This window comes from Drosophila nasuta, chromosome 3 (genome assembly GCF_023558535.2).
Source record: "Drosophila nasuta strain 15112-1781.00 chromosome 3, ASM2355853v1, whole genome shotgun sequence".
Classification (NCBI taxonomy): domain Eukaryota; kingdom Metazoa; phylum Arthropoda; class Insecta; order Diptera; family Drosophilidae; genus Drosophila; species Drosophila nasuta.
This window is the reverse complement of record NC_083457.1, coordinates 18,903,132-18,927,037: the sequence shown is the minus strand read 5'-3', so window position 1 is coordinate 18,927,037 and position 23,906 is coordinate 18,903,132. Positions and strand designations below refer to the sequence as shown.

At 36.3% G+C, this 23,906-nt stretch overlaps 2 protein-coding genes across 7 annotated transcripts in view; one reads left to right on the top strand and one right to left on the bottom strand.

The window, feature by feature from the left end:
* Window positions 1-23,906, bottom strand: part of LOC132792398 (uncharacterized) — a 94,712-nt gene that overhangs the window by 50,467 nt on the left and 20,339 nt on the right. For 3 of the 5 annotated variants that reach the window (XM_060801758.1, XM_060801756.1, XM_060801757.1), the window contains exons 3-4: window positions 7,872-8,103; window positions 6,197-6,483 (exon numbers count right to left, since the gene is read on the bottom strand). In XM_060801758.1, coding sequence (XP_060657741.1) covers window positions 6,197-6,483; window positions 7,872-8,103 — 519 coding nt within the window. Of the gene's footprint in view, window positions 1-6,196; window positions 6,484-7,871; window positions 8,104-12,956; window positions 13,342-16,006; window positions 16,332-23,906 lie in introns of those variants that run through there. The other 2 variants (XM_060801759.1, XM_060801760.1) reach the window with 2 other exon arrangements.
* On the top strand, window positions 1,201-23,585 carry LOC132792401 (esterase B1). 2 transcript variants are annotated; one of them, XM_060801764.1, is made up of 2 exons: window positions 1,201-1,317; window positions 21,383-23,585. In XM_060801764.1, exon 2 carries the CDS (start codon window positions 21,468-21,470, stop codon window positions 23,037-23,039), a length of 1,572 nt encoding a protein of 523 aa, XP_060657747.1. In that variant the 5' UTR covers window positions 1,201-1,317; window positions 21,383-21,467; the 3' UTR covers window positions 23,040-23,585. The 2 variants fall into 2 exon arrangements, with proteins under 2 accessions (XP_060657747.1, XP_060657746.1); XM_060801763.1 differs by lacking the exon at window positions 1,201-1,317 and adding an exon at window positions 20,357-20,505 and having other exon boundaries at window positions 21,383-23,584.

The window sequence follows — 23,906 nt, the reverse complement described above, 5'->3', positions numbered from 1 at the left end:
TCTCATGAAAAATGTCATTTCTCTGTCGTCAACTCAAACGCTCTTTCCATTCGTCGTTTATCTGGTAGGCGTCGCATGTCTTTTGAGTTGAATGTGTGCCAAAGTCCTCTGGCATTCCCCTAAAATACCTGCTGACCATAATTGAGCATGCGTCGAGGGCCATTGAAGCTCACAATGCAGGTAAACGTTTAGTTGGCGTTACAAGTGGAATGACAACAAAACGCTGTTCGATTACGGGACACAAGATTCATAAACAAAAACACTTCTCATCATGATGATTTGTTTTGCACCCTAATTACAAAGCCCACGCATAAGAAATTTAACACTGATTAGGAGTTGAGAGTGCTGAACAGCTAAATACTCAGTACTTTTTAATCTAATAAAAATACGCCAAATACAACAAAATATTCTAATACTGCAAGTATTGGATTATTAAATAAATAATGCACATATTTGAATATTTCAGAAATTGAAACTGACTGGAAAATACTCAGTATATTTTTAATTTATTGAAATTAAGATTTTATACACAGAACGAATTCTATAAAGAAACATATATAATGCAAATATTCAATATATTCAATAATCATTATACGAATTTTATACTGGTTCGATTTGAGGTAACAAACTGACAAGAAAATACTCAGTATTTTTTCGATTTATTATACTTAAGATATTGTATAACATATCCAAAAATTGTCAGGATTAATATTTTTAGTTAAATTTACAAAGGAACATAAATAATGCAAATATTTATTACATTCAAATACATTAAACAAAACTAATACTGATTCGACTTGAACGTGCCGGACAGGGAAATACTCAGTATTTTTTTAAGTTTATATCAATATAGATTTTAAACAACATAAAATCACTTACATAAAATGTCAGTATTACTATTTCTAATTAAAAAATATATTACAGAAAAAAATAACAAATAAAATAAAACTGGTTCGACTTGAGAGTGTCTGAGAAGCAAATATTCAGTATTTTTTAAAGTCACTAAGATTGATTTTTATAAAAAATACAAAAATGGAAAATTTACAATGCAAATAATAAAGATTTTGTTTTAATGATTTTGTTTAATGTTTATATTTTCTATGAAGAAGAATATTATTAAATGCATTTATATGGCAGGTATAGCTGAAATATTTTATGGGATAAGGGGCTTCACTTAGAAATTCTTCTTTAGCCTGACTTGTTGGGTGCATTCAACAAGCAACCGAACACACTTCGTTTCACAGGGTATTCAACGATTAATTGATGAGACAAACAAGAAAATCTAACGGAGGAAGAAACTGACTCAAACCGCTTAAGGTAAGAACTATGAATAGCTTTGAAATGCGAAATAGGTACGCATACTTGTTGATACTGCTTCTGCGAGTACGCATATATTTATTATTTGTATTTATTTTTGCATTATGCTGTGTATTGGTATTGGTATTTGCTCAAGTCGGGTGATATGGCAGTCCCAAACTGTTTGTCCAATGTATTATCGCACCTTAATTATCTGTTACCTGTGAAGTTGAAATTGAATGCACAAACTTCAATGTGCAAGCAATTGTGTCGAGACAAAGTTGAGTGCAGGAAATACTTCCACTTTTTTGTGGAATCGAAATTGATAAAAATACATTACTCTATTCAACAGCTATTTCTAGTGTGACAGATACCAAAGACTTGTTGCTGTTAACTGGGCCAAACGTTTCCACCAACTGTTTAGTGATCTGTTTTTTTCTTTTTTCGGTCTCAGTTAAGCAATTATTTAAACAATTTTAACACGGTAAGCAAACAATAGAATAAAGAGCGACAGCTCAAATGGGATGAAGCAAGTAAAATATGTATTTAGCAATTGTTTAGAATCCCAAATAAGCGCAATATATGCAAATATATACACAATGTTCAGATGTTTGCGGTAGGTTTCGAAATGTCGTTAAACTCAGTCAAGGTTATCATTTCTCTCTAATGTCTACCAAAAATCGAGTTATCGAATGCATTCAATTTGTTAAGTCAGCAAGTCAATGCGATGCAATAAATTCATCTAGAAATTAACTTTATGTCAAATTTGAGCGTGCAATTCTTTATAAGCGTTCTCCGAAATGAACTGATCTATCAGAAAGCAAAATTTTAATTTGCAATAAGCCCAAAAATTGAATTTAATGAAAGTGAAATTCTATATTTATTAAAATTCTTTAGAAATTGCAAAGTTCAACAGTCCACATTATAACATTGCAATATTGATAACATCGTTTGATATTGCAACAATCGTAGATAACTTAAGAAATCACGCATACCACACGTTGTCCCCTCTTTTTGAATCCGAGGTTAGCTTACATTATAAAACGAAGAGTTCTTAGAGTACTTTATAGTCCGTTGAAGTCTACATATCGATTCAGTTCTCGAGAAATAAAAAAGGAATTTATATTTTATTGTGTTGGGTGTTGTGAATTATTCAAAATGATGAAATTTGTGCGGTACGTTTAACGAAATATTTTAAATTTAACGGGAATCTGAAATGTCATACAAATATTAGCTCAAAAAGCGTCAATATTCTTTTTATAGATATCATATATCAAAGTAAGCCGAAACCTAAACAAAAGTTGACTCTATATCGACGTTGTTCCATTTAAAGTAATTCTATGAAACCAATAAATCAATTCCGTTATCGAGTGTGTGTAAATCGAATCGAAAAGCAAAGACAAAAATCTAAATAAAGGTGCCCCTTTTTGAATATTTGAAGTGACATTATCAGCTAAACACGCACGTCTTATCGATCGTTCATCTTATCAGGATATATCAACAGCTAATTATGAAGCAATAAATCCGATAACAGCATGGCTATGAAATATTATAAGATCATAAAGTATACGACAATATTTAATCAGGCCAATTCATTCATTTGCTATATATAAAACTTGAAATAATTTCTATTATTAAAACGTTGCTATCGACCGATTGGTTGACCACAATGACAAAGCACGTAGTTATTATATATTTCGTTTAATTTTTTCCCCGTTGCAAATGCATTATTTATCACAATGGAATTTAGTATATTAATGCTTAGACAATAGATTTAGATTTATAGAGAATTCGGAGCTGGCTTAAAAACAGGAAAACGATTAAAATGATCGTAGCAAATAATTTACGAGTGTCTTTCTAGAGAAAATTAAAAAAAAACAAAAGTTAAACAAATATATGCATATAAATAAATAAACTACTTGAGGCAACAATAAATGGCTATAAATAAAAAGTGTTTAAACAACAAAGTCAACGCATTCATACACACTCTCGTATATATGACAAACCGGTTAGCACCAGATACAGATATTAATATAGATATACCCAGTTACCCCGATCCCAAAAAGCAAAAAAACAGTTAAGAAAACTACAGTCGAGTGTACTCGACTGTGAGCTACCCGCTACCCATTGTGAATAAAAGCAAAATATTAAGGTATTATTCTCAAAATATACCGAAAATACTAAAAATACACCAGCTGTTATATTCGGTATATTGATATGGTACTACATTAAAGATATAGATTGCAAAATATACCATATTTTTGCCCATACAAAAGTATTTCTTTAATAACTTAGACAATTTTTATTAATCTATGTATATACAAAAATTCGCAACTGTAGCTATATTTGTGGGGGCGGAAGTGGGCATGGCAAAAATTAGAAACAAATTTGATCTGTGTGCAAGCATAACAAATGATGTTGAAAACAAATTATAACTCTATATTCTATAATCTATGAGATATAGGTGTTAATACGGACAGACGGACAGACAGACAGACGAACATGGTTAGATCGCTTGGATCAAGAATATATCTACTTTATAGGTTCGGAGTTGCCTCCTTATGGCAGCTGAATACATAGTTATAATACTCTTCTACCCAATGGGTAGCGGGTATAAAAAATGTCGTCGCATCTCCTCTAGCGTTTACCCAACTTTTGCGGTTGTCTCTTGTTTTCCGTTTCGTCTTTTGTTTATTTTTAAAATAATATACAAATTCTTTTTTTATTTCTTTGTGGTGTTTGTTTAACTTGTGTTGTGCGTGAGTGTGTTTATCAATGTGTTAAGTATTTGCTTTAACCCCTTTGCCCCGTCTCAACCCACAACTGGGAGCAGTAATTAAAGCGCACATGGGGCAAAACCCATCGTCCACCCTCGCCGGCTGCTCTTTGGCCATGCGATCCGTCCGTGGGCATTGCAGCGTTTATAATCTAATCTTGACATTTGTTGACTCAAATTGGTTAACATGTTGACACTCGACTTGGCTCGGCTCCACTCGGCACGCCCCACACACACACACACGCACACAAACACACAGACACGTAGAGACTGATAAGCAGCGAGGAGGCAGCAACTAATAATGTTTCCCCCCCTGCTCACTCTCTTTATTTCCTTATCAATGCTTTCCTCCGTCGTATAGTCCACATAATTGATATCGCTCTGTAGCCGACCTTCAGCATGCAAATGAATTACTCAACATGCCTCATCATCTGTCCACATTCATGCCATTCTATTCCATTTCATTTCACTTCGTTCCATTCCATTCCTCAACTAGTCTGTCCAACTGTCTGTCTGTCCGTCCGTCTGTTTGTTGGGTCGCCACCTTTGTGAAACGTTCGCAAGTTCGTGCGGTTATCAGCCAAGGGGCCAGAGGTGTCGGGGGTGTTATCGCTACGTTCAGGGAGCTGCTCCCATTAGCGCGAGACGACGAGTTCCATTTATTGTAATACGTAATACGCTAACAAATGCGGCATAAGCGACTACACAGAAAAAAGTGATTGACACACGCGATTTCGATTTGATCTAAGCTCGGGTTTTAAAGTAAACATTCAGGTTTGATAAATAAAAAAACTCACAAAATATACTAAAAAAAACACTAGATTTAGTCCGTACTTTTAGGTACACATTCTACTTTAAATTGTTAAATTAAATAAATGACAAAATATACAACAAAAACTCTGATTTTATCGCGGATTTTGATGTACACATTCAGAATTAAATTGTGAAATTAAATAAATGGTAATAAGTACTAAAAAGTACTAGATTTATGTCGGATTTTTAAGGACAGATTTAGAATTAAACTGTTAAATTAAATATATGACAAAGAATATACAAAAAAAAATACTAGATTTAGCGCACAAAGCATCTTCCTTTGCTATTTTATTCATTCTTCAATGAGGTCGTCGGTTTAAATACTGAGGTTATATGTATTTCGTAAATAGTTTAAAGCAACTAATTACAACTAAATACATTAAAAAAAATCGCAGTTAAAAAAAATACCATAAAGTATTCAATTTTAATCTTGAAAAGAAAAAATTACCATAAGGTATTAAATTTTAATCTTTAAAAGAAAAAATACTATAAGGTTTTGAATTTTAATTTTAAAAAAGAAAAATACCGGTAAGTAAGGAACTAAATTTTAATCTTAAAAAGAAAAAATACCATTAAGTACTCACTTTTAATATTAAAAAGCAAAAATACTATAAGGTACTAAATTTGAATCTTAAAAAGAAAAAATACCATTAGGTACTCAACTTTAATCTTAAACTTAATTAGGGGCCAACAAAAATTTTATATTTTCCCACCGGGATTGTCTTGATATTGACATCGCCTAATTCTGCGTAATTCGGCGTATTTATATACGATTTTTTTCGGTGTACTTTGAAATCGGAGACAAGAGGGCATCGTTTAACCCCAACAGCAACTTATCATGCTCAGACTACAACCTCATCACAACCCTATCACTACACTACATATTCCCTATATTTAAGCACTCAATATTTAGCAGCGCATTTAAAAGTCATTGATGCCTTTCCACTGCACAATTTATACTTGTTTTTCCACATTAAATGCAATCGCTTTTCCTATATGCTGCCCTCCGGGGCATTATCTGGAGCTGTCAGTTTCAGCTTGCAATCGGCAGCTAGTAAATTTCCACAAGTCAACTTTACACACACATTTACATTGATGATTGGGTGTGCCTTATGAATATGGAAACAAAATAAAAAAAAACTAATCGAACTTTGCATATTCAAAGCTACAAATTGTTATTGACAATGTGAAACCAACATAAATTAACAACAACATAACTCAAACCGAAACAAAGCCAGGAAATGTGACTTTTTACCGGTTTAAGCTGCACTTGGAGGAGCAATCAATCAATGGATGTAAAGCGTAACTCACCTTAAAGCGCACATTGCTGGTGGAATCCGAATTGGCGAGCGACTTTTCCGACGGCGAATTGTGACCAACGAATGCCGATGTCATCATGTGACTGTTGCCGCCACCGCTGGACACCAAGTGGCCACTTGTGCTGTACATCGCCGCACTGGACTCCAAGGAGTGCGTCATGCCAGGCTCCGACGATATCGCTGCCACAGCTGTGGGTGCAGCTGCAACCACTGGCGGCGGACCTCCCTCCGCCAGGTTGACGTGCTTCTCGTTGCAGCCCGCACAGATTTGCACCATGCCTACAAAATAAGAGGGAAAATTTCTTGTTAATATCTTCTAGGTATTGAAATTAATATTTTTGCATAAAGTAATATATTTTTTTAAGAACTTATGGTAAAAATGGCATTATTGTTTCAATATACCAAATAAATATTCCGCAAAATACTTCACAAAACCATTCTACCGAAAATATTGAAAAATATACTAAGCGCGATATTTTTTGTATGGATGTACATATACTTACAAATTATACCGTCTTATTTATTATTATTTATGTAGATAACTTATTAGGCAATGGTAATATTAATACACTCTACCCAAAGTGTAAAATTCTACTCTTTTACCCTTTGGGTAGAGGAGGCATTTCCAACCAAACAATGTAGACGAGATGAGATAGTCCGTCTATCTTTGGATCTGTCAGTTCGTATGAACACCTAAATGTCAGAGACTTTCAAAGATAAAGCTATAATGTAATGTTTGCACACAGATCAAGTTTGTTTACAATGTTTTCTAGTCCCACTTCCGACCCCGCAAATCGACAAAAATCGAATAACAAGCGAAATTCTGAAACTAGAGTCGCGAATTTTGGTATAGACAATGATAGCTATAATATTTACGATCCCTGATTGCGAGCTGATACAAATTGTAAAAGTTATTCAAGGCAATTAACGCCTTCTGCATTTGAGTCTTAACTGCTTTGTCTGACAATCTAGAATATTATTACATCTAATTCAAATTCCGAATGTAGTACTTAATCGATATATCAAATGTGACATTGAGTATAATTTTAATATTTGTGTGGTATATTAGTTTGGTATATTTTAAGAATAATACCGCTGTTTTACTTTTATTCAAAATGGTAGCGTGTATTTCGCAGTCGATAACACCTAACAGTAGCTTTCTTACTTGCTTTTACTCAAAACATTCACCTGCTTAGCATAAAACTACATTGCTTTTAATTCAAGGAAATTAATCTATTTCTAAGTCTTAACTTGAAATTCTTAAAAACAAGAAATTGTGAAGCTGCATTTTCTCTTAATTGGGTTTAAATCTTCCCTTTCCTCCCGGTATGTTTAATGAGTATAACTTATTAAGGAGTCTAATCACCGAATGATATATTATGATATCTAAAACATCCTACTAGAATAACAAAATTAATTTTTACAAGTAAACGTTTTTAAGAATGTGTTGAGGAAAAGTTATCCAAAAAAACTTCATAACAGTAGCAAAGTTAAATATAAACATCTCAGTTCCGTTAATTTAACATTAATACTTATCAAGAAAACTGATAGCATATCAAATAGCTACTAAATACTTAGTTACTAAATACTTACTTAACCGCATAATGACTTTCTATGACATTTCGGTATATAGTTACTCAGTATATTCCCGCTTTTTGGATACTCACCTTGAGGACTAATTGGACTAGCATTCTTGTAGGCCTTCATCGTTTTGATGTAGGGATAGTAGGGCTCTCGCTCAGCATTGGGGCAGCAGTAAACGAGTCGCAGCTGCGACGAGGGCGTGTCCGTGCCACACGTGTAGCACACAAAGGTCGTGCGCTCTGTTGTTGTTGTTGTTGTCGGCGTCGTTCGCTTCCTCAGCAAGTATGAGCGAACCGATTCAGGCGTGTGAGCGGCCTAAAAAAGAGTGAGAGACAGAGAGAGACATTAGTCGCGGCTTGGGTCAGGTCAACAATTAACGTTAACGTGTTAATCAATGTTAATCAATTTAAGCTTAACTCATTAAGCTGCTCTCAAGGCGGAAAAAGCTAAAAGAGAACATGAGAATAAATTGCACACATTTCTATATTAAGTATACGCCTCCAAACCCCGAGCTGCGTTAAAGGTCTGTTGTCGGCATGCAAATAAAGCCGAGTGTGAAATATAAATACAGCTATTTAGAATCGATTAACGCGCTTGCCAATTTTGACATACAACAGTCAAAATGCGTCATGCCAGATGCTAATGTGCCGATTAAAAACAATAATATCAGCAGCAGTTATTCGCACTTATCGGTTCTCAAAAGTAAGCAGCTCGTTTCTCGACTGAACTTGCTGCCTTTTGAATTGTCGATTCGGTGAGTTGCTGTGCTGAGTTGAAAGGCGTAATAATATGTTGAAGTGCCGATTCAAGTTTATTGTACTTAACAACAAAATTTATATATTAAAAAATGATTTATTTATTAATATTTAGAGGAATAGTTTATAAAGATAATGAAGCTCTTTTTAAAATGCGGCAGAAAATAAATACATTTGTAAAATAAAAATTATTTGTATATATACAGTATACAAGTATGTATATACTTCACTATACTATCAGTATTTTTGCTTAGTGTAACTTGAACAACAACATTTGTTATTTAAAAATGTATTTATTTATTAACATTTTGTAGAAGAAATAGTTTGTAAAGATTACAAAGCGAGAACTTTTGAAAATGTGGCCAGAAAATAAATAAATTTGTAAAATAATAATATATACAGTATATTTATATACTGCACTTGAACAATTGAACAAAATATACAACAAAGATGCATGGAATGCAATAAATTTTGTAATTTTTATCTAACATCATTCAAATTTATATTTATTATTTAGTGTTTCTAAAATAAGTAATAAAATAAATAGAAACCACAGATAATGAGTAAATCAATATAACTTTAACCTTAAAGATTAATTAAAATTTTGCTGCCAATATACTATTTATATACAGTATATGTATATACTGCTTTATACTATCAGTATTTTACTTGAATGCAACTTCAACAGATTCTTTTCAAATAAAGAGTAAATGTATATAACTTGAACTTTAAAGTTTGACTAAAATGTTGCTGCCAATATATACAGTATATGAATATACTGCACTAACTACCAGGATTCGACTTGAATGAAACATAATATCGAACAAAGAAATCAATTTTGTTGGATCAGATTAGCCAGAATACCTCATTTGGTAGTTTGTATATAACATAATTTAAAACTCTATGTAAAATTCAGTATTTAAACGTAAGGAGTTTAGTTGCAGAATGTGTGTAGATACTACGAAAATCAGAACTAAAATAAATAGAATCCACATTCTCTTCAGATAAAAAGTAAATGTGTATAGTACAGATAAATTGAAGTTGTTATTAAAAATACAATAAAATACGAATCAGATAAATAATGTATGTTTATATGTAGTTAGGGGGTGTATCATATGTACAGCAATGAATTACATACATACACATCTTGCTATACAAGTGAAGTATAACATAATTATATTATTGCGGTTGTCAAGCAAACTAAGTCTAGAGCTCGGTATCATTCATTACATTCCTATCAGTTGGCCCGATTTCGATTGCTGGTTAAATTGTTGGAATTGAGTTCTTTGTGATAGCATCGCTCAATTTGGAAGATATCTATCCCATGTTTATCATTTAGTACAATTTGTGAACAAATTTCCAGAGGCTTATTAAAGCGTTTATTGCATTCGAGATGATTTATTGTATATGTGTGTATTTAACGTTTGTCGCGACTGTCGCTCACGCGAGATATGTTACACCCACACCCATACACACACACACACACAAGTTATTCATATGCCCAAACACTCAAAAAAAAAATGATTCACACACTTTGTTACTTATAAGCGCGTCATAAGCGGCGTCGAATTAATTCGCATGGCCTTTCTCCATCAGCAAATCGGCAAGAGCTATTTGATATATATTACGTATACGCCCAAGTGGCAAGCATGTGCGATGCGAATACGAATACCAGAGAGAGAGTGTGAGTGAGTGAGCTTATTTGCACTGCTTACTTATTCGCATTCGCAAATCCTTCGCTTTGTTCGAATTGTATCTGTGCCAAGCGTGTGTATCTAAGCACAAACAAAAACACAAACACACAGAGTCCGAGATACTGACAGACAGACAAACAGACACATATAGACAGGCAGACGGACGGACAGACAGACAGACAGACACTCGGTATCTGGGCAGCTGTCTGCTGTATCCAGACGTATCTGGTAAAAAGACAAACACGCAAGCTCAACTGGCATTCATTTATTTTATTAGGCACTAAGCAATTTAATTGTTTGTTTACTTTTCTTATTCCATTCATTGTGTGTCAGATTTTTTGACATTGATAGGCGCGCATTTTTATTACACAACTTGGATATAGCTACAAACAACTGTGTGTGAGTGTGTGAGTATCTCTGTATGTGTGTGTGTGTGTGTATGTATTTCGTATGTTTGTTTGTTAGTGCTTTTGTACACATCAATCTGGACAGCGCCAAGTCATCCATATTTATTGATCCGACGCCAAAGCGGTCAAATGGCGTCGCCGGCATCGTTTGCTTCTGCTTCTGTTGGCGTCATCTCCCCCCCGGCCCTCGACTGTCCACACTCCTCTCTCTCCCTCTCTTCTCCTGTCTTTCCCTTCTCACTCTCTTTTGGAAACGCGCTCGTCATTTTTTCGTGCGTTTTTAATGCTCGTTTTTCATGTTTGCTTTATTATTATTTGTTCCCCTACTTCACCTCCTCTGATTCCTCCCCTCTTACCCCTCCCAACTGCTCCCCTTCGGTTGCCATGTTCTCTGTTGATAAGCATTTTCAAAATGGGGGTCATGACCGTTTAATAACTTTATATGAAGAGGTTTTTTCTCTCTTTTTCTGGTTATAACAAAATTTTTCTCTGCCCCCTTCTTTGTTTCTGTTTCTCCTTTTTTTTTTTTTTTTGTTTGATTGTTTGTTTGTTAATTGTAGCTAGAACGAGCTAGAAAGCGAGTGAGAGCAAGATAGCAAGTATTATGGCATTGTTACATTTTCAAATCGTAATTGTTAAAAAGCAATTGAAACTTTTCAGCGATTCCAATTAGATTTCAAACATTTTAAGAGCATTATTGGAATCGGCTTTGTGGATTATGATCTATCGAAGAAAAGCTGCAAATCATAATAGAAATGTGCGATGACACGATGGAAATCAAAGTTTCTTGTTGAGCTCTAAATTAATCTAATTTCTGTTTTCTCATTGTCATAGTTATAATTAGAATAACGAAAGTATTTAAACGAACGTCATAGCCAGAAAATTATCTTGTTAAAAGTCTCTGAGTTAATCTTAGTCAACATTTTGTAAAAACAACAACTTTTTTGAATTGTAGAAAATGTAAATGTATTTCAAATTAAATCAATTTTATTTATTTTTCTATTTATTCTTTTTTTTTCCTTGTTTTTTGCTCAATCTCGTACTGAATTTTTATATTGTTTGTGCAACTGTCAATGCCAAGCATAGCATATTCTATGTATTTATTTTATTTGATTTATATGCATTTATGTCTGACCACAATAAATTTATTTATTTTTTCAGCCGACAGCAATTTGGGTCAATACTGATTGATTGCCCGATTGATTACTTGATTGACTATTGCACACTTTGTCGCCTTGAGGTTAATAATGAAACAGAGAAATCATTCCAGTTTTTTAATTGGCCCATTACAATCTTTATAGACTCCGATTATTGCAGTATCTAAAGATACTTATCTAACTGATTTTATTATCGTTATTATTTACACTATTTTTTTTTCTTTTTGCCACAATTCATTTTACTGTTATGCTTTGAGGAAGTTTCCAATCTATTTCACAATCACACGCTTTATTTCCGTTCTTCGCACCATCAATAACAACTTTTTTTATTGCGTGTAATTGGCACACATTTAATGTGATGACATTCCCGCTGTTATCTAATCAGGCATTTTATAATTTATAGAAAATTACAAGGCGTCGAATGTTCTGATAGACATGATAAATGTGTTATCTATAAATTGTAGAACTTTTAATACTCTTATAAAAGAGTTCAAGAAGCCATGCGATTTTATGAAGCTGAAATTTGATTGCAAGTAAATACAAAAGATTATTTTTCAAAAGCTTACGTTGATTGATTATAATGAAACTTAAGCTGGGATCTTATAAAATGGGTCATACTAAAGCTAAGAACAAATACAATTCAATGGAGGAAAAGTCATATTTTATGTTATATTGGTAAGAAGACTAAATAAAGATTGATATATTTATAACTTAACCTATTCCAAACAAACCCACTTGACGTTAACATCGCTTGAAGCGAATGATTAACCAATATAATTACATTATTATAGAACATTTTTGCTATTAAGAATTATACTTGTAATTTAGCAATTACTTCGTCTAATTATGTGACTATTTATAATGGTCTTCTTTCGCTTTTTTACCTTTTTAGAATTAGATAGGTTTTTAGTATCTTGTAATCATCTTTAATGTTATATTGGTATAAAGGCTAAATAACGTTGAGTTATTTATACCTATTATTTATACCTATTCCTAACAAACCCTCTTGACGTTAACATCGCTTGAAGCAAATGATTTACCAATATAATTACATTATTATAGAACATTTTTGCAATTCAGAATTATACTTGCAATTTAGCAATTACTTTGTCTAATTATGTGACTATTTATAATGGTTTTCTTTCGCTTTTTTACCTTCTCGTTTTGCTGCTCCTTTAGAATGAGATAGGTTTTTAGTTTCTTGTAATCCTTCCAGCCATTCGTATCCTTTGGCTTAAAATTAACAACCGTTGCAGCTGCTGTCGCTGCGCCTGCGTCATCGTTGTTGTTATTGCCATTGTTTTCGGCACCCATAACAACAGTCAGATTTTGAGCCATTGTGAAATTTGAATTAACTATTCACTTTTATTCACAAACACTTGTATTGTTATTTAATAATTTGTTTGACGACACTTGCAGCATTCATGATGCATATTTAATTTGTGTTGCGGGAACAATTGTATTTTTCTTTTTTTTTCTTTTTTGTATTCGACTTTTCTGTGGTTTCTTAATGAATTTAGTAATTTCTTTGCGGCGTCACCTTAATTACAACACGAAGAGAATTTAATTTAATTGAAACTCATATAAACGTTGACTGCGCTGTGCACTTGGGTGTGGAAACTAAACGCCAACGAAGAACGAAGAACGAAGCGAGAGTGAGAACGAGAGAGCTAGAAGAGTGCCGATAGCGCGACGATGCATCCGTATCCGTTTCGAGTGAGTGAGAATGAGACTGGAGCGCGGCCACAAAACATAACACGAAAGAAGCTCACGACACGCGATCGGTTTAATGATGACGTTGCAGATTAAGTGGTAACTAATTAAGTAGTACGCTCATTGCATGCAACAGAGACTGGTCTAAATGCAATATTACAGCCTGCCCTTTTAACGCTTTAGTAACATCGCAATCGACTTGTTGCTTTGCCGCCATCAGCTGAGCTGAGACTTTGTCCTTGTCTCGCAGACAAAAGCTCATTCAATGTGCTCTCAATGCAAAAGTGAGCGAAGAGAAAGACCGTGAGAGCAAACGAGACAGCAGGCATTTACACCAGCTTCTTACTCACTCCCAACAGGGGGCGTTCAATTGAAATCTTGTGCGAAAGACAATTTACATAACAACAACATGCAAATGCAAATACAAATACATAAATATGCATCTGTGCGTGTTTAAGTAAGCGCGTGACTCAAAGTCTTTTATTAACCAGGAGAGGTGGTTAAATAAAATCGATATCAATTAAAACTGATTATTCAAATTTAATAATCATTTTAAATAATAAATAGCGTGCATTTTAAATACTAGCTGTGTTATGCATATGCATAAACTCTCATTAATTAATTTGATTTGCTCTGTTGATTATCATTGTGTGGAATTTTTATCAATTATTGGCGACCACACAAAAGAGCTTTACAAATTTGTCCTGTTTGATTGAATTATCGACATCAATAAATATAAATGTTAATCATAGCGCACGCTTTGCTTATCCTTTATCCTATGAGTAATGAACGGTGACAGCCACTTAAAACGAAAAGTGAGCAAAAGTGGCCTTCATTGACTTTCCAACTCAACTAAGGGGTCATTCATTGTAGCCCAGCGAAGACACAAGGGCAATGAAATGGTCGCGATTTGCCCAAAAGGGGAGTGGGCTGGTTAAGGTGTTATACACCACAGGGGAAAAGGGGGTGTGGGGTTTGGTTGTCAGGCAAGGCGTGACAATAATTGTTTGACCCACTTAAGTGCCAATGTGCGTGAGACTTAGTCTCAAGTTGGGGCTGACGATGTTGTTGTTGTTGTTCTAGTTGTTACTGTTGTTGTTTTGTTATTATTGCTGTGGGCCCCATTCAGGCGATATAAATCATCAGTCGCACGCAAATAAATCAAGTTAAATAACCGATAACAAATACAAACACAAAATGCGACGTTGTCGTCGTTGCTGGCGACAACGACGACGATGAAAAAGAAGAAGACGAAGCGAGGCAGCGGCGAAAGCAACGACTGCACATGAAACGGTTATTTTTAGAACGGTACACAAACACAAATGCGGAATATAAACACACACACACACACACACACATACTCGCAATTCAAAGCGAGCGAGACGGTAGTTGAGGTTCTTGCTGTTGTTGTTATTATTATTGCGCTCGTTGTTATTACTTGACTTGCGCGCACTTGTTTAAGCGCCTCTCATACACAACAATTCATGTAGTTCACATACACACTCAAAACTTGACGAAAGGTTAAAGTAAATTCAACTCAACTCGACTCTGCAAAATGGCTGGGCGAACTACAAGAGCAAAAGCGAAACAAGAGATGGTCACTGGTTGACACTAAAGATGACAGCGTTATGATAAAACATCGACTTGCATAACTATCGCAATGAGTTTTTATACGCTTGTTTTACATAGTGAAAGATAATTATGTGCACATTATTAGCTTTAAATTGCCAGCTAATTATTTCTTTCAACTTGAGAAAAACCTTCTGCTTCTTCTTTAAATAGTGTGACAAATTTGCGGTGTTTTTTGTTTTATTTTTATAATTTTGTTTGTTTTTTTTTGCAAATGATTATTCACAGTCGCATAAAATTATTCATTCATGTTTCAAATTTAATTAACTTGTAGTATTTTTGTGGTTATGCAAATTAATACACACATTTTGCACTCACTTTCAGCTTTGCTGAATACATTAATTCATTATTATTAAATCGCAGTCATTTTTTTTTTTGTAGTGATGTAGTAGTTGTTAGTGTTTTTAATCTCTTTTATTACAATCACTGATTCGCAGTCGAGTGCACGTGTTAATCATGGCTTCGAGTGATCAGCTCACTCATCGCAACACCAAATGACATTTGAGATTCGCAATGATTAGTGCAAAAAAAAGGTCACTCTCAAATTTGAACAACAGACGCGGCGTCTTTTAGCTTGTTATTGCTGTGTTGCGGCTGTGGCTTAAACCAGTTTTGCGGCAATGCCACAGTTACCGGCTACCGTTGCGATTATTACTACATGCGATGTTGTCACACTAAATGTGTGCAAGTGTGTTGGTGAGTTTGTATTTAGGTTCCTGCTGCTGAGGGAGGCAAAGACATTGAACCGCATTGACAGCCGTGACTTTTGTTTGCTTATTTATTAACACGCTCAATTCAATCATTTACACACACGCACTCACATACATATAACTCTATATATTTGAACCATATACATGCTTTACTTTTATTACGGTTGTGCATTTATCAATTTTTGTTTTATACGCTTAAAGCATGCACTCACAAACACACACGTGTATTTGCTCAGTACGAGAGTATGAGTGCTCATTAAGCGATTGCCGCAATTGGTGCGTGATAACGTCACACACACACAAACACACACACGAGCGCGTGCTGACACAACACACACATTAACAGAAACGCAAACAAAATAAAACGTCGCGACGTAGTGAACCGAACCAATAAACAACAATGTGAACGGAAATTCGAGTTCGAAACGTGCGTCCCAATTGGAATGCCTACGCCTGCGTCCGACAACCGACGACGACTGACTGACTGCGACGTCGCGCTAAAAAGCTGATAGAGCCGCCGCAGCCCTGTTATTGTTATTGTTGCTTTTGCTGTTGTCGCTGTAGCTGTTGGTGCTGCTGCTTCTGCTGCTGTTGTTGGTGCTGCTGCTGCTGTGGTGGATGTTGTTGTATGTCGTACTATTTGTTGTTCTTGTGCTGCGGGCGTAAGGAAAACAAAGCGAAGGCAGCTAAAACACAAATGCAAACAAACAACGCAGTCGCAGCCGCCGTGGGCAGCACAGCAGTAAAAGCAGCGACAGCAGCAGCAGCGCAGCACGAGTCGAGTCGTCTACGTCTACGACGAAAACGAAGCTAAACAAAACGAGTGAACCAAATTGAAGCGGCAGCGGCGAATGGTAAAACAAAAACACCAAAGCGAAAAAAAGAGTCAAACGAACCAGTGCGTGAGTTGGCAACATGACCAACGTGAACTAGTTCCCGTAGTACAAAGATGAAAAGTTCACAAATTAAGAATTTTTCCTATGGCTGGATTAGTTGCAACATCATGAGAATGTACTTCTTATTTGAATCGAGTTGGAGTGCAAAGTTCGCAATGTGCCCAGCCCTGGTCACTTGCAAAAACAATTTGTACACGCGCTGTCCGCTAACATCAACACAAAAGGGCAGGCAGAGGCTGGCAAGCAAAACAAACATTCGGAACAAGAAAGGCAAAACCAACAAGAACAACAACAACAAAGCAGACGACAGGGAGAGATTTAAAGACAAGGCATGGCAAAGCAAGGGCTTGTGGTTCGAGGGGTCGTCACCTTTAACAGTAGGCGGCAATCGTGTAAACACGGTAAAGACAAAAACGAAGAAGAAGAAGCAGCACAAACACAAGCACATCCAAGAAGCGGTTAAGGGGAGAAGAGAGAGAAACGTATATCGTTGGCACTTGGAGGTCGACACAAGATGCGACCAGGACACAATGTTGCTAAGCTGTAAGAATGTATGTTTGTGTGTGTGAGTGGTTGTGACTGGATGTGTGCGTAGTTTGTTGATGCGTAGCCATGCTAGTCTACAGTTGCAGTGGCGCCAGAAAGCAGCAGCAGCAGCATCAGCAGCGACAGCAACAATGTTAGCAGAGTGAACGGGACAACCAACAACAAGAACAACAAATATGTACAATTCTCCTTTGCACACAAACAAACAAACATACAATGTACATAAATTGCACTGTGTATTTATTTATTTAGTCGATGGCAACACCAACAAAATGCTGCAAACGGAATCTGTACAATGCCATGCAAACTGTGCGCCACAAACGGGTAACGGGTGAAGAGGGCGAGGGAGGGTCGGTTGATGCCATACTCAGACGCACTTATTGCTCGGAAATAGTATGAGGTACTTCAACAACATGGCAACAGACAACAGACAATAGGGACAAGGGACAGACGAAATGATGGAAATTGAATTTAATCCAAAGCTCGTTCATTCAGAATGCAATGTGTCAATTTATGAGCACCTGGCCTGCACTGTGTGTGAGGGTGACAGAAAGCAGAGGAGAATATCACACTTAACGAACGATTATTGTACAGCTATTATCTTCGTTCAGCTCGCTAACGTGTATTTAACGAACAATTATAAACACGGTTGAACAAAAAAGCGTATCGAACACTTTTTGCGTAAATAACGTAAGCGCCAAAAACAAATTGTGCAGTTTTTTTTTATTATATAATGCCATCAATGTTATTTAGTAGCAATTGAGTATGCTATTAGAGCGATATCTCAGATATTTTTATTTATTGGCCTGTGAAATGTTTAGCGATGATGCTTTGATGGTTTGTTGTACAAATATTTTGGGTTTAAATATTTTGTAACATTCTTAAAGTAGAATTAATAAGTAATTTAAATATGTATATTATTTAGAACAACTATATAAACTTGGATTTACACCAATTTTATTAAATAAAAATATAATATTTTAGTTTTGTGAAACTTGCAGCTCTTAATAAAAATATAAATTATTTTGAAAATGAATTAATAAATGGTTAAATACTAATTTGATATAATATGCATAAATTAAACTTGATCAAAGAAATTAATTAAATTGTTATTAAATGCACAACAAATTTCGTTGTACACAAATCCACAATAATCTGTAACTTGGAACTCGTAATTCTCGTTATAACAATAATAGTGCTATGTAATTTGTGTCAGAATAAGACTGAAGATAAGCACAAGTGTTAAATGTTGAAAGTGCAAACAAGAGAACAAGCAAAAGGAACAGAAACAATAACAAAAGCTCAACACAAACAAATAAGGATAGAGAGCGTCGACGATGACGATTGGAGCGGGCCATCAGAAGCCCCATGAAATGTTAGTTCAAAGCAGACCAAGTGTGAAATAATCATATTAACTAACATTCTAAGTACGAGGCGACACTCGACAGTCAACACTTTTGGCCCAGGCGACAACAAACAAAGCAGCTCAGTTGCTTCTTCTTCTCCTTCTCTTTTTCTCCTCCATCTCAGCCACCATCTTTACTACCCCCCTTTTTTAGAAGCTATGGCAACCTCTTGGCAAAGACTTGGTTTGACTCAAGTGGCACACACAGTCAGTCAAAGTCGCAGGAGACGTTGTCGAAGCAACCAACAAACAACGGTGAGGAAATGGAATTGTAAAGCAATGTTAACACAGCAGCAACAGCCACGGCAACTACGACAAGTCAAACGATTCTAATCAAGTGCTGAGCATAGTACAAGACGAGCAAATAACAAGACAGACGACGACAGCTGAGACACTCGAGGATAGGCTTAAGTTAGCCACAGCAAATACACACACACACACATACATGTTGCAGATAGGGCTGGCTTTAGGTGCCATTAAATGCAACATTTACATTTTTGCAAACGCATTTGCAATTCGTTGTGACGTTTTCAAGCAATTCCAGAACAGTGTCAATTTAATGGAATCTGACTGAAACAGGTTTACTTATTCGAATGCGTTAATTAAATAATTGGGCTAACAAGCTTACACAACTGAAATACTTTCCTTGCATATTAAATTAAGTTACAGAAGTGTAATTCTTTAAATGTTGCAATAATAAGTAATAAGTAGGTAATGAATAGGTATTATCATTACTTATTGACACTTTGAATTCAAATTTCTTTATAATTGACTAATTCAAATTCGTTATGAACCATTTTTTTGAATCTAAAAATATACAACTTCGTAGAAACTATTTTGCTAAGAAAATTACTAAAAATGTATATAAATGCCTACTACCATTTTAGGAAATTAATTTAATAATAATAAATAATTAAAATAAATCGAGCAAGATTTAAGTACATAGAGTCTAATCAACAAGGTAGAGAGTATCTCTTAGTGTTGTTGTCTGCCTTTAGCAATAGCTTTAATGTTTATCTCATGTGGCTGCCTATCCCAATGGGATTTATCAGCTGTTTGGCGCACAGCGTTGCCAGACCGCCGCTCTTATGTTTTGCCATTCACACAAAATGGCTCTAGCATTAACCTTCAGCGCATATTTGCCGTAATGGGGCGCAGCACAGGACACTGACCTTGAGGGTATGAGTCATACCACTCTTAACTAAGTATATATCACAGCTATCACAACCACATACGTTTCTATTTGACGAGGACTTAGCCAAGCTTTTAGGCCGTGCCGTGCCATGACGATGCCTTAGCCTGGTGGCCTGTTGATGATGATGATGGGAATGTGGCGCCTCGAGTCTCAACTGTTTTGATGACCTAATTGTGATGTCTGCAAAACTACCCTGTTATCCTGTTGCTTCTATATACTCCACAATCACATAATGTACAAGTTTAACCTTTAGAGTCGTATGCTTCTGGGTTGTTTTTTTTTTTTTTATTTGCTGTACAAACTCCATCTATAACTTACAATCAGCAATAATATATGTAATACGAGTGGTATATATATTCATATAGTATACAATATTATGCGGCCAGCTGTTGGGCGCGTCTGTTTTATCTAATCAATTTGGTCATAGCTGAGCGAATATACGCTTCAGTCTTTGCTCAGCTTTTGGACGCGTTACAAGTGTTGCGGAATATATTCAGGCAGTATTCTGCATAGAATTCCCATCCCCACGCATATATATAGAGCATACGAGTATATCGAGTACGATGGAAGTGCGCGTTAGTGTGGGCGATAAATTCAGATTGGCCGCAAAGTAAGTACCATTGTATTTACTCTAAACAAATCCTCACTAATCTCTATACAGCTGCGTACAGATTGTAGTATCTCTATATTTATCTCACAAAGTGCTTAGTTTTAATGACTTCGCGTATTATATTGGGGCATTCCAACGATAAGTTATCTATGATATAGCTTTACTTTTTCTTTTTTTGTTAATTCTATCCAAAGGGCGTGTCTGATCATTTAGATTAGATTAAAGATCTAAACGGAATTTAATCTGCTAAAAGATACATTTATGTAAACAATTCCACAATATGGTGGAACAATTAACGGAATTCCATTTCTCCCTCATACATAGCGTACATACATATGTTGTGAGGGGCAAAAGTCATGGCCAATTCCAATTAGTGATTTCATGCCTAGAACATTCTGTTCACAAACCCGTATGAGCTGGCATCATTTGGATTTCTATTTCGATTCCATTCAATCCAATTTACAAACCAGAACTCAATTTTAATGATCAAGCATAAAAAAAATATTATGCGCTTGAGCAACTTGTTGTCATAGAAAGCAATGATGAATTCAACAAGTTGCAAACCGCAAATAAAGCATTATAATTTTGTGACAACCTACAGATGGCAGCATCTTGCTGAAAAAGTCTTTATTTACAGATTCTATAGGAATATTCTTACGAAAAAATTAAGGTTTCTTAACTTAATCATTTAGTTACCATTATTCTTAATTATTTTATAAGACCCTTCTCTTTTCAATGTGAAAAAGAGTCTATTTAGTTTTACTGACTTTATGCTAAATACCTCTACAGATCTTTATGAGGCCATCAAGTTGAATAATCACCACAGCGATAACGCCAACTATAACCTACATTAATACTTTCTGTATTCTGATTTCAGAGCTCTCGGTCATAAGGTGACGCAGTACCGACTGAGCACGGGACGAACGAAGGTGCTGGAGACGAAATGCGGCAAGGTGAAAGGCATGGAACGCAAGACCTTCTATGATGGCGAGTCGTATTATTCCTTTGAGGGCATCCCCTATGCTAAGCCCCCCATTGGAGAACTCCGCTTTCGCGCCCCGCAACCTGCGGAACCTTGGCAAGGAGTTAAGGATTGCACCCACACCCGATCACAACCGCTGCAAAGGAATGCGATCTTGAATACGGTGGAAGGATCCGAGGATTGTTTGTACATCAACGTGTATGCCAAGCAGCTGGAGTCACCGCAACCGTTGCCCGTGATGGTCTGGATCTTTGGTGGTGGCTTTCAGATAGGTGGCGCTACTAGAGACATCTATGGGCCGGACTATTTCATGAAACACAATGTGCTGCTGGTGACATTCAACTATCGCTTGGGTGCTTTGGGTTTTCTGAGCCTCAGAGATCCTGAGCTACAGGTGCCCGGAAATGCTGGACTTAAGGATCAAGTGCTGGCGCTGCGTTGGGTTCGCGATCACATTGCCAGCTTCAATGGAGATGTAAATAACATAACGCTGATGGGCGAAAGTGCTGGTGCTGCCTCGGCAAACATTCTTATGCATACTGAGCAGACACGTGGACTCTTCCATCGCGCCATTGTGCAGTCTGGATCTGCGTTGTGTGAATGGGCCACACAGCCCAATCGCAATGCTCCCCAAAGGCTTGCCAAGCGCCTGGGGTACAAAAACTCCGAAAAGGATAATGATGCGGACCTGTTGCAGTTCCTCAGGACAGCGTCAGGTCATCAGTTGGCCCAGCATTGCAATGAAATTGTCTCCCAGGAGGAACATCGCAACTACGAGATCATTGCCTTTGGTCCCGTTGTGGAACCTTATGTCGCTGAAGATTGTGTGGTGCCGCGTCCACAGTTGGAGCTACTGGCCAGCGCCTGGGGCAATGAGTTGCCCCTGATCATTGGCGGCACCTCATTCGAGGGACTCTTCAGCTATCAGTCGACGCTGCAGGACAAGGAGTATATGTTGAGTGCCTTTGAACCACTTTTGCCACAACCTGTGCGGGACACCATCGATGCCAAGGAGATGGAGGAGCAACTGGAGCGCTTGAAGTTGGCCTACTTCGAGGATGTCAAACGTGACAGAATGGAGCTCTTTGAGTGCTTGCGTGTACTGAGTGTCAAGAACTTTTGGCATGGCATTCATCGTACTCTGCTTGCCCGAGCCGCCTACGCGCCATCCACGCCCACCTATCTGTACCGCTTCGACATGGATTCGCAGCACTTCAATCACTATCGTATGCTGAAGTGCGGTCGCCAAGTGCGTGGGGTTTGTCATGCCGATGATTTGTCGTATATGTTTTACATGCTGCTCTCCAGCAAACTGGACAAATCCACGCCAGAGTATCAAACCATTGAACGATTGATTGGCATGTGGACTGCATTTGCAACGAATGGGAATCCCAATTGCCAGCACACCGAGTCAGCGCAGTGGGAACCATTGCGTCCAGGGGGATCCGAATTGTGCCTTAACATCTCTGAGCAGCTGGAGTTCAAGCTGCTGCCCGAGAGTAAAGAGTTCGTGGTGTGGGACAGTTTTTATACCAGAGAGAGTCTCTATTAAGTTTACAATATCAATCATTAAAGTCCTCTTTAGACGAACATTTTTCAAGTGACAGTTTTGCCATTCACAAACTATTTAATCCATACATTTATTAAGTGAATCTTTTGCCATTCACAAAGTATTTAAACCATACATTTTTGTTCTCTCAGAATCTGGTCACACTGCCCAAACGCAAAAAGCCAAGCAACAGATTGTGTGCTATTTCCATACGTCATCTTCACCTTGTCACAGTCACTCAAGAATGTTGTGAGTTAACACACCAAAGTGACACTTTAAAAGTTTGCGTCTGAAGAAGACTTCATCTATGAATCATCGATAAATCGAATAGTTCATCTGCAGAACTTTGTTCCGATAAATGGTTTCCTTTCTCAGCTCGCTTTAAGTGTGTAACATTTAACATTGTACTGTATTCTCTACAACATTTAACATTTAATATATAACATATATAAATAAAATATATTTTGGTATAACTTTCACTGCCAACAACTGAAAATTGTTGTCGCTGCTTGTTATAGAAATACAATCGAAATGCTAAAGTGATGTTAATCGTTTTCATAGTTACCGTTTGTTTAGTCACTGATCGCCTAATCATTTGAAGCAATTTAAACTGTTATTAATTTACAGTTAGTTCCAATTTAGAGTGCGCTCTATTAATAGTACACTATTATAAGCATTATTATGCACAATCCTATAGATGCTCTCTAAACGCGTAGATTCATTTGCTTGCGTATTTGCGATACCCTGTAAGCACGCAATTACAACGGGTAGTTTACAGAGGAAAGTGGTCAACTCATTTAGAATAAATTGAGTTGAGGCACAAATAACCAAGACCAACAGATTTTAAATTCTAATTCGTCAAGGAATAAT